This window comes from Seriola dumerili, unplaced genomic scaffold (genome assembly GCF_002260705.1).
Source record: "Seriola dumerili isolate Sdu_G_001 unplaced genomic scaffold, Sdu_1.0 BDQW01000052.1, whole genome shotgun sequence".
Taxonomy (NCBI): Eukaryota; Metazoa; Chordata; class Actinopteri; order Carangiformes; family Carangidae; genus Seriola; species Seriola dumerili.
The window spans coordinates 7,205,958-7,218,510 of record NW_019174307.1 but is presented as its reverse complement, the minus strand read 5'-3'; the positions used below and the strand labels follow the sequence as shown (position 1 = coordinate 7,218,510).

At 39.1% G+C, this 12,553-nt stretch overlaps 1 protein-coding gene across 1 annotated transcript in view; it reads left to right on the top strand.

The window, feature by feature from the left end:
* The first annotated feature begins 9,740 nt into the window (after positions 1 to 9,740).
* Positions 9,741 to 12,553, top strand: part of epha6 (EPH receptor A6) — a 117,270-nt gene continuing 114,457 nt past the window's right edge. Inside the window, exon 1 of the mRNA XM_022740292.1 lies at positions 9,741 to 10,386. Coding sequence (XP_022596013.1) covers positions 9,741 to 10,386 — 646 coding nt within the window. The remainder of the gene's footprint in view (positions 10,387 to 12,553) is intronic.

The window sequence follows — 12,553 nt, the reverse complement described above, 5'->3', positions numbered from 1 at the left end:
GCAGCATGTTTGCTGTTAATGTATTTGTTTTGCGGCTTCCTGTTGGTTCTCCATTTGATGATGATGATGATGGTAATAATGATATAGCATATTTATGATTGATTATTGATGATTTATATATATTTATATAGCACCTCTTTCATACAAGAAATGCAGCTCAAAGTGCTTTACAATAAAGAAATTACATGCACCGAATGCTTCACATGAAAAAGGTGTAAAATGATCATAAAAACACATTTTCACATGTTTTTTTGAATTGACATTGTTTCTGAAAATGCACATTTTTCCTAATAGAAATGTTTTGGCCTGTTGCAGTGAGTTTTCCACCGCAAGAAAGGAAACACAAAACGATGGGTGGAGGGAATCATTCAAAGAAAGAAAGCTGACTGTCTCTGTTTTTTGATGGGCCACTTTTTTTATGTCCCTCCAGTCTTTGTCTTTGCTTTAATTGAGAGAAGAAATCTCAAGAGACCAGGGAAAAATACACCTGCTCCCATCTTCTGTGTGTGTGTGTGTGTGTGTGTGTGTGTGTGTGTGTGTGTGTGTGTGTGTGTGTGTGTGTGTGAGAGACACCACAGCAGAATCATGTCTTGCCCTGAGTAAAACAGGTGACGCGACAGGACACTTTGCACTGTCCTGCAGTCCCTGGTGATGACAAAAGAAAAAGAGATTATAAATATTTATTCAGATCTAGTCTCCTGTGGCCTAAATGAACACCTGTGATTTCACTGTATTCCTCTCTGCCAACAACACTATGCAACAGCAATGTCCTGCTTGTCTCCCATAGGACATTTGTAATTCCTCCCTAAATTTGCTGTGGGACACTCTATATTCCAGCCACAGGATGATAAAGTGTGCTGCTTTTATTTACTTGCATTTATTATTTACACACACAAATAGGTGACATGAATCAAGAAAATTCAGTATCCTCATATGTGATCATTTCCATACTTTGGGCTGCTTATACTTAATTTTTAATTAATCGTCATTAATTGATATGCATAATACAATACAATTGCATTCTACAGTTGTGTGTGGGAGGGTTTGTGTACGTAAGCATCCTTAGAGAGAATCAAGCAGGCGTGTGTGTGTCTGTGCAACTGCATACGGTTGTGTGTGAATCAATGAGTTTGGGAATTTTAGTTTATACTACGCATGCATAGACATTGTCTCATGGTATCAGTGTGACAGCTGCTAGTTTTCTCTCTAATGGCCACTTACTCCTACTCAGTTTGTTTGCACCAGCAAAATGTGCAGTAGCCATGATGGCCACATGAAACGTGTGTGTGTATGTGTGTGTGTGTGTGTGTGTGTGTGCTTGTGCATGTGTCAGCCAAATCTGTGAAAAATTAATTTTTTTTTTTTTTACACAGTGATGACACATCTCATGTCTAATAGTCTGATAATAAACCGTTTGAAGCGCTATTCTTAACCTGCCCCACTATTTTCTGTCACTAATGTACAATAATTAAGTAATTCTTTTATAGTGGGTAATAACATACCCTCATTCACACATTTGACTTTTAAGTTGTATTTAATTCTTTTTCTTTACAACCTCAGATCCCTCCAAAGTGGTGGGAACGTTTAAGATCGCTAAATGTTTAATTTCAATCGAGGACGAGTGGAGCGGGTTATGACACTATAGTTAAAAGTGCAGCTCTCAATAGGGCTCCAGGTTTCACAGTTTTAATAAAAGGAGCTCACCTCTGGGCAGGTGGCCAGTAAAATGACTGGCTCTCTTTCATGTGAGAGAGAGATGGGCTACAAGGGCCTTGGTCTCAGGCGGCAATCAATCAACCGCATTTTCTGACCATTTTTCAATTATGCATGTTAAGGCTGGATGGCAAGGTAGTGAGGTGGCCAGGCAAGGCTTCACTTAAAGTTTTCTGCTTTGAAAAAGATTCACATTCAGATTACAAATCAGCTGCACATACACAATAAACTGGCTAAAGTCTTGTGTGGCTGCTGTTTCCAAGTGGGCTACAGACCTTCAGACATCACCAAAGGTGTGATGCTGTCCCTGAAACGTCCCTTTTATTTTGAAGGGAATTAAGATGAGACATATTTAATTATTTGCAAGACAACTTAGAAAAAAAAGAATTCCCATCTTTTATAAATACAAAGCAGCAGCACAACTTAGTTTAAAGAGCTGCCACCACATAGCTGCTTGACATTATCAGCTAGCTGACAAGATGTGAAAGTCTTAGGGGCCTTTAGATCAGCTGTGAGTGGTGTTTAGTTGGGGATTCAAGCAGCAATGTGTTCCTATCACAGTGGATTGTTTTCCCCCTTTGGGACAAATCACTCTGACATAGCTGCCTCTATCTCTTTGTCTCTGGCCACAGTTTATCTACAATGGCATTTTAGCTCATTCCATTGCCTCCTAACTTCAGTAATTCCCTTGTATCTTCTGATGAACACTGTTTTTCAAGACATCTATACATTCTTAACACATTCTACTTGTTATCTCCCCTGTCTCCCACTTTCTTTCTTTCATTCTCCGTCTCAAATTCAATACTTTTCTATTTTAGATTGCAGTCTAATAGGAGGAATGTCTTCAGTTTTATACCAAGATATTAGATTTTATCCTCCTTGATGCACTATAAAAATGTCCTGGGCTCAGAGACTGGGGGCTATGTCTGACCTTGTTCTGTGTGTGTGTCTCCGTGTGTGTGTGTGTAAAGACATATGGTAGTTCTCATTTTCAGCAGACCTCACAGTCATACAGTCACACACATTTACAGTGTAGATGTTCAGTACAGTGACATTCATTCACTACTGATTTGTGACAGACTGGGGTTTCAGTGGCTTGCTTGGTTGCCCTTTAGCATCTGTTGTAGGACCATAAAGTTTCATTTAGACACTTAGTATCACTCACCATTATGACAGTGAAATATGTTGTTATAAACTAAACTGAAGATAACTGACTGAAAACATTCCTTGTATTTGGTCTAAGAAACAATTTTCAGCAATATCGATCATCAGTCTTATCAAATACAAGAGCCATCTTGTCTTCATCTGTTTGAGATTGAAGCCATTGATGCAGTTCTGCCATTTTCCTTGTAGAAAAACCTTTTTTATCACCAACCTCACTTTGTTAGCATCTTCAACAGAGACATGCTTGTACTTGTTTCCATAGGCTACATTTTCGCAATGACCTTTTTTAAATTCCCAAGTCATGTCTCCAGTGTGAAAATGTCAAACATTTTCTTTTTAAACTAAGACATGGTATTCTCCTGTATCATATCAATTTCTTCAGTAAGTCTCCTAAGCTGTAGAGCTTACCGTGGTTAAAAGAAAGTCTTTGAGCCCAAGGGTGCTGATGCATCTTTCCTCCTTCTCCAAACACCCCTGCAGGTCAACAGCTGACTAAGTGGTCAAATCAGATTGAAAAACCCTGAAGGTTGGATTGAATCAGCACATTTCAAAACTAGAGCGAGTTTCATGGCCAGACCAAGCTGAGCATCTGTGTAGAACTGCAACTGATGATTATTTTCATTATCAATTAATCTGCTAACTAATGTATCCATTAATCATGTGCAAAATGTCCATTACAGTTTCCTAAAACCCAAGGAGATGCCACCAAATTACGTCTGTCATTAGTAAAAGCATTGGGGAAATAAAAAGAAGTTGGCCCGTTTTTAAAAAGGTAATTACATTAAATATATGTTAGGTTGGTAAGTACAGCGGAAAATAGTTAAGGTTAGTTAATTATATAGTTAATCAACTGAAAACGTATCTAGATATATAAGTAAATTAAATATGTATGCAGATGGTATTGAGTGTGAGGATAGGTTAACATCTGCATATTAACATCTGTAGGTTTGAAGGCTCAGTTCGATTTGTGAACCTGATGTAGCATATTTTAAAACACATTTTACAACAATCTGTATAAAATGTATAAGGTTCTAAACGTATATACTGTATATGCATCATGTTGCATATACGGTATGCATAAGCCTGTTTGTGTACTGTTAAGTCTTTAAACACGATGGTAGGTTATGATTTCAGTGTTTTAATGTGGGATATGGGGAATGTTTTAGGTGGGTGATGGCTTGTGTTCAATTCTGAAACTTTTTTTTTTTTTTTTTACATATTCTAATATATTTTTAATCTGCTATTATTATGCTACATAATGACGCTTTATTGAGGATGTGGCTGTTGCGTGTCCACAAGAGTTTTTGATATGTACACCTAGGAATTTGAAGACCCCAATGTGGACATGATGATGGATACAATAATGTGGCTGTCACTGATCTTCCTAAAACTGATGATGACATGTTTTGTCTTGAAGATCCTCTCCATTACTAATGTAATGGCCATGTGTCCAAAAAAAAACAAATAAGTAATGATGTAAAGATGTGTTAAAATTTAGCGTTCATTTGGATTAAAAGCTGAATTTAAGACATTGAATGAATATTTTGACATACAGCAGATGTTGCATATAGTGATGTTGATATATATGCAAGTTTATTCTGATTGTGAATCAACTGAAAAGACTCTAAATTGTTCATGAGACAGTTGCTGGAAAGATGGATACAATATGTGGACAATCTATATTGTCTCTTGTTTACTCTGAAGTGGAAAACAAAACTGTTTCTTACTTTAGATGGTGATGTATTTTACTGCAGTGATGTGTGTGCATTGGGTGATGGGTAATATCACATCTAATCAAAATCAATTTGTTTGACTATAATGCTACAATTACACCTTGAGGGAAGAGCAGATTATGGCTGGTTGTCATTGGATGATTGAATTAGAATATGTTATTAAAAAGGATAATGAGTGTGTGGAAGCAAACATTAGGCTTTGATTACTACTCTCATCAAGAGGTAATATTTAACTAACTGCAAAACAGCTTATTAAATGTGCAGGCTCATCAGGCCAATAGTATTGGTAAATTAACCAACTTTAGCACAACTCTCTAGACTGTGTTTGTCTGTGGAAAAGCTGTTTTCCAGCATTAAGTGTATGTGTGTGATGTAGTCAGTTCACATCTAAATACAGGATGATAGTTATGTGAATGTCTGTTGCTAATTAATAGCTTTATACTTGGCCTTGCACCTAAACTCCCAAAAGCACCTCTCGCTCGTCTCTGTTGATCATAGTGTTGATAGCAGGAATCAGTACTGGGTGTACACACTGCGATCAGATGTGAGTATTTGCAGGGTTTCATCAGTCAAATCCAAGGCAAGTTTGGGATTTTGAAGCCTAGAATGAAAGTTATGACTATGAATATGCCTGTATGTTGAGTTTGAATTTAACCAGTTTAACCAATTCAACCAGGTCCAATGAAAATCTACCCAAAAATGACTATTATACACTGTTTTTATAGAAAGTTGCATGTAGCAGTGTATATAAAGTAATAGTACTGGTAGTAATAGTACTGATAGCAGAAGCCATATAGTGTGAGCAATAAGGTCTGATTATAAGACTAATTATACAGCATGCACACAAAGGCAAACACTGCAGCTCATAGAGGGTCCAGTGCTGCATTATAAGCAAAGTGATTTAAGAACCCTTTTTCCCAGGCAGGTAATTTGATTCTTGGAGGTCGATGTTGGGTGGTTTTGGGGTCATCCATGTAGCCAGTCCCCACTCTAATAAAACCAGAGACTGGTGGTGGGCCAGGGGGCTAAAAACCCCCATTAACTTCTCTCCCATCAACATTGGAATAGGCAACCTCATGACCCTGCAAAGCTGCCATGCTCCCTGATCATGTGACCTTAGAGCTGCAGAGCTGATCACTAGGCTGCTGGACTAAGACATCATTCTCAGAGACAGCCCACCAGGAAAGATCTGAAGGGATGTGAGGAAAAGACATTGTTAGTTTGTTGATTCATTTCAATTCAAGATGCTTTATTTGTTCCTCAAGGGGCAGGGAGTTCACAAACTGAGCACACATAGACAACTCACCCACACACAAAAAACAATCCAAAAGTAAAAATATTAGAAAGGGTCAAATACAAAAGGAAGAGTTAAAATACTCAATTATCTACAACAGTGGCTAGTCCATAGCTTGCCAACAAAGTGCAACACCACAAAGGCACATATTATGTAAAAACAATTACAAGTGCATTAGTTATTATATTATTAATTCCATGCAGGTAATCATAAATTCGTTCCTGATAGCATTAGCTCAGAATATTAACAAAGGACTTGTAGGGTCATTTATAATCTTATATGCTTTTGAGGATTTATTTAGTATTAATCTGTCTTAGGGATCTTTGTATTTTGCCAATAATTTTAGAACGGAGGTTAACACCACATTGCAATTGGTTCTTGTCAGCAAATAAATGAAAAGATTAAAATGCTATCAATACAAGAGGATTATAACTCTGTCTTTGTTGTCGTTCATCTTCCCCAAAGGAGTTGAGTTATGTAGGCAGTACAGATGCCGCTCGGCCTTTTTCACAATCACATCTGCATTTTCACTAAATCTCAATTTGTCATTAAACACAGTATTTGTATCGGATGATTTGAACATTTATATCATGAATGGCTGTCTGTCTTTTGGTGAGATCATCATTTCTTAAATTTAAAACCAAAAAAAGATCTGTTGCACCAGTTCACACATTCTTACATTATTACGTTCATTGAATTGATTTAATAAATGATAGACATGATAGCTTTAAAGCAATTTTTTAAGATACAGAATAAAAGAGAGGACGCAACCCTGCAGTGAGCCAGGGGAAGTACAAATTGATCCAGATGCTCAACCATTTACAACTACTGTCTGAGTTCTGTAAGTGAGATATCTGAGAATCCATCTGATGGGTTTATGATCTAAATAAGATTAAAACCTTATTGTAAATTTGCATATAATGGGAACTTGTCTTAAGCATTCTGGCAACAAAGTAGAAACAGAGATACAAAAAAAATACATGAAATACACAAAATACATAAATTTTTCAGCAGCAGTGCTCATGGGTTATATGGGTGGTACTTTATTATGTCCCTGTTGAGAATAGTCGCAGCAAAAGGGCACAAGTGTTTTTTTTTGGACCCATTTTTCCTGTCCAGTGGGACCTTGAGTGTGTGAGTGACCTGCTCCACTTCTTGCCCTTTCATAATAACAGGCTTGAAGACAGGTCCTATGCTGTCTGCTCCTATACTCCCTCCCAGACACAGCGCTTTGGTCTTACTGACATTGAGGTCAAGGAAGCTACTGTGAAACCAAGTGACAAGGTGGTCAGTGTGCTGAGAGTATGAAGGGCTGGTGACGTCCTGCAGACAGGCCACCAGGGCCGTGTCATCAGCGTATTTTATGAGTGAGATGTCTTTGCTGCTATATTTTACCTCATTTGTGTATATGGAGAATTGAAGGGGAGATAAAACACACCCTTGTGGAACACTGGTGTTCAGGACAAGGCAGCCAGAGAAGGTGGTATTAATACAGACTCATTGGGGCCTGTCTAATCCACAGAATAAAGCTGCTACTGACTTTCAGGTCACACAGGTGTCTAAGGAGAAGATGGGGCTGGCCTTGGGTTGGCCTTGTGACCCTATATTTTATCCAGAAGGGTGAGAATGGCGTCTTCTACACCTCAGTTGCGTCGGTAGGCAAACTGCATGGGGTCCATGCGCTTAGCCATTTGTGAATTTGTGATGTAACTTCCTTGCTCACTAGTTGTCCATGCATTTGCTTAAGGGCAATGGGACTAAAATCATTAAAGGGAAGTGGGATATCATTATTTTTGTTAGTAAATGAGGTTGCATTGTATGAAATGCTGATGAGAAGTAAACAAAGTGCATGTTTTTCATTACTAATAATGTTAATAATGCTTCAAACAGTGAAACCATATATACTAAACAACTAGCAACATTATTAAACACCAGAATAATATTCAAAAGGAAATATATGTCCATATATGCAAATGCCATAAAACATGTGGAGAGGGAGGACACCTACTCATCATGCCCAAAATATGACAAAAATACGATAAAAAACAATTTAAAATTAGGTGATAAAACACAATACAGAGAACTATATACACAATATATTACAGATGGGGTTAAGATGAAACAAGAAATGTCTAATTGCTCATTAAGCCCATGGGGAGACATAGACCCACTTGGGATGTCCTTTTTAATGTTTTTTCCTGTATTCCTAGATCCTTTAGTTTGGCACTAAAATCCTGAATGTCAAAACAAAGGAAGAACATATTTAATGCACGTGGCAGAGTCTCATCTGTGATATCCTCTGTATAAATGGATTTAGGACCTCTGTTGGTGTTTGTCCCTCATATAGTTTGTTTGCTTTCCAGGCTTAACACACATTAGCATGATTAAGTTTATCTACAATCTCATTCTCATAGCTTCATATTGCCTGACTCCCTTGACCTCTTTAAAAACTGTAATTTTCTTGGAGCGTATGTCTCTTTTTCAACACAGATGTTTATACTGTATATGATGATATAACATCCACTTGCTAATTGATTCAAATCTTGGCCTGTTTCATTAAGAACATCCCATACAGTCCATTGAAACAGCCTCTAAAGGCTCAGTGTTATTCTCTGACAAGATGTTAAATGTTTTAGAAACATGTTTCTCTCTTGGATTAAGTGGTTGGTATGAAAGAGCTGGCAAAACAGAGTTGTAATCAATGGTATCCAAACCTGGCAGGGGGAAAGATCTGTATGCACTGGGAACAGAACTGTAACATTTGTTTAGTGCCTTATTGAGTCAATAGGACAGTCAATGTACTGAGGTAAAATGTATAGAGGTAAAATGCCATCCAGCAGATGGTGGTTGAAATCGCTAAGTAGAAACTTATATGCATCTATCTTGTCCATCTTATAAACCACATCTAATATGACTTCTAATGAGTCGTCTACATTAGCGCGGGGTGGATGTACACTACAGCATTTGCGGTGATTCTCTTGGTAAATAATGTAGGTGAAGAGACACAGTTAGCATGTGAATCTCAGCCTTAGATACTCCCTGCTATACAACTACTTACACCACTTTTGATTTATGTATAAGCAGATGCCACCCACTTTCTGCTTACCAGGAGTCTCATTTCTGTCAAGTCGCATCAGTGTTCCAAAGCCTTCAGTGTACAGGTCCAAGTCAGAAACGTGACCGTCAAGCCACATCTCAATGAAGGCCATGATACACGTGTTCCTGAGATCTTTTAGGTGATACATGTTCACTTGTAGTTCATCCAGTTTACTATGCAATGAGCATACACAACTTCCATCCTCCTTGTGGTGTTTTTCAACTGTTGTGTCGGACTGTCTTTCTTTAACCTCTTCCTCTTAGTTTGCTTGTTTGTATTTCCTGCGCTCTGTGCATTTCTGCAGAGCACCTCTTATAATATATTCCAGTCTGTATTGATGTCTCCAGCTCCACTATGTTTCAGACTGAGTAAAAAAGTCCCAATTTAACCTCAGTAGCCATGGAGTGGGCCATTTCCCTTCCAAACAGTGGGTGAAGACAAGTGTAAACAATCAGAGCAATAAGAACTGGTTTGTACACATCCATTATCTCCGGACTTAAACAAAACTATCCAGGTTGTAGTCTTCCATGCCATTGTGTACACTTGGAAATAATTTCAATGACACCATGGCGTATCCTTTAGGACAAATTTTACATTTTAAGCCCCACTAGCAAAAACATCACTTTTGGTTTATTGTTTAATTGCTTTTTTTGCTTCTCTCTTTCCCTCTTTTTTCCTCTTCTACCCCATCGCCACATGCCCCTTTTTATTTCCTCTTTAGTGGGATGCCATCACAGAGATGGACGAGCACAACCGACCCATCCATACTTTCCAGGTTTGCAATGTGATGGAGCCCAATCAGAATAACTGGCTTCGTTCCAACTGGATCTCTCGACAGGCAGCTCAAAAGATCTACGTGGAGCTTCGCTTCACCCTGCGCGACTGCAACTCCATCCCTTGGGTATCTGGCACCTGCAAGGAGACCTTCAACCTCTTCTACCATGAGACTGATGAGGCTCATGGTGTCAAATTCAAGCCTGCGCAGTACACTAAGATTGACACCATCGCTGCTGATGAGAGCTTCACTCAGATGGATCTTGGAGATCGTATCCTCAAGCTCAACACAGAGGTGCGCGAGGTGGGACCCATGACCAGGAAGGGCTTCTATCTGGCGTTCCAGGACATTGGTGCCTGCATTGCCTTGGTTTCTGTGAGGGTTTACTATAAGAAATGTCCGTTCACACTGAGGAACCTGGCCTCATTTCCAGACACAGTGCCTCGTGTGGACTCTTCCTCACTGGTGGAGGTGAGGGGAGCGTGCATTGACCATGCTGAAGAAAGAGACACACCTAAACTGTTCTGTGGAGCTGATGGTGATTGGTTGGTTCCATTGGGAAGATGTGTCTGCAGCGTTGGGTATGAGGAGCTCGATGGCTCATGTGTTGGTGAGTTTTCCAACCTTTCTATCAAGCATTTTGCTTTTCATTGATAAATGTGGCATTTGTCAAAAATGTCCCCCTAATTTGTCAATACTGAGAAACTGGCCCCCGGTCCTGTCAGGGAAACTGGTATTGGTTTAGAATACAAACCTTGGCAGTTAAATACTTCGGCTAATCGGTGTAATGTCAGAATACCAAGCTCTTACTTAAATATGAATTTATGTGTTATTTATTTGAAGTTTTTGTCAGCATTGGTAGCTCCTGATTAGTTTTCCCCACTTGAAACATAGTGAATGTATTTCATATCTACAAATTAAACCTTCATACAGAGTTGAAACCTACCACAGCATTGAATTAATAATTTCCTTACAGAATTCACCCAAAAGCAAAGGTGAATGCTATTTTCATCTGACCCCTTGAAAACTGACATGAAAGTTGTTTTTTTTTTATGTACAACTTAAGGTAACTGTTTTCTTGAGCTGTATGTGAAGATTCTCAGTCATCCAGGTCATGGTATCTCTTAGAGCCAACTGGACTTGCTTGAAGTTCTTGAAGACATTTCACCTCATCTGAAAGGCTTCTCCAGTTCTAACTGACCAGTGGGGAGTTCCAGCCATTTAACTTCTTGTGGGGTCATTAGCACTATTAGCGCTATGGAGTTGGTGTTAAGTTGTCTGGGGAGTGATCTCAATACTGCATTGTAAGTGGCTGCTAAGTGATGTTGTAGACCACCTCATCTGATAAGTGATGGTCGTTCCAGTTGGATGTAGATGTATTCTACGTCAAACACCGTGACACACACCGTCACACCATGACTCAGATGATAGTAACAACCCACTCTCCTCAATGACCCTTTTGGTGTTAATGACCCCAGAATAAATTAAAATCCTGGAACTCCCCACTAGCCAGCTGGAACTGAATAAGCCTTTCGGATGAGAGGTGAAACGTCTTCAAGAACCTCAAGTAAGTCCTGTTGTCTTGCACTGTTTGCTGTCTCAAAGCTGAGCTGAATTGCATTGTCAAGTAGGATACTTATTTCTGCTGTCTGCTATACAGTCACTCACTTTCTACTCAAATGCGTCCTTCACTTGTGAATCCTGTATGTTCCTGTATGTTTTTCACTATTTTCTGTGTTTTCCCTTCATTTATTCATATAATCTCTTATCAACATAGTAAGATGTGCAGTATTATGTAGAAACCCAGCCAGGGAGTCAATTTCTTATTTGGTCTTCTTAACATAAGTATTGAAGCAACACCTCGCAGTCAGTCAGATAAGAAATGTGGATAGATGAAGAGGCTGATATAGTATCTGCAGAAGTAGATTTCCGTCTATTTCATGTATTTTCACAATGCATGCAATAGCTACAAAAGATAAAGTATATGTTAGTGACTTTCCATCTCTCTACAGAAGCCTTTTTTCCATATACTACATGCACACACTGACTAATCTTATGTGCTTTCATACATCAAAGATTTTCAAAAGCAAGTTTTTCTTTACAATTTTGCCTCCTCACTTCATCCCCTCCTGCTCCTCGTCACCCTTCTTCATTTCCCTCTGCTCCCCCCATGTTATTGCTAGCTGCTAACTCTCTGGTGAATAAGATGAGATAACGCGATGGGATCAGGGTGTTTAGGATTGTTAGTGTGATGGCAGAGAGCTTCCCTGATACTGTCAAAGGCTCTGCGTGTGTGTGTGCATGTGTGTATGTGCGTGTGCATGAACTGTCATAACATGAAACTAGTGATCTGCACATGGTCAAAGTTTAAGATCCAAACATCACAGCTCTTTCACAGGATTTGCTGACTGAATGCTGTCTGCAGTGTGTTTGTGTTGAGGTGCAGGCGGCGTACAGAAATACAGAAAAATGGAGTGTATGTATGTGTATGTTGTTGTGTATATCAGCGGTCTACCACCCGTTGTCCCAGGGGCTACCTTGGTGTGACAGATTACCTCAGCTGGCTTGGTAGCAGTTTGATCCTCAACTCTCTGATATGAGCTTGGGGTTATCGCTGGCACCACCACTCCCTGGGAATGCTATAGTAAAAAAAAAAACACCTTCATGAAATTCCAACAAAATATCTTTTCAAACCTTGCAAAGGTCTGATGTACAGTCAACAGGTACACGAAACTGTAGTCTACAGAAAACAGATATGTGATCTATAAGGAGTCCAG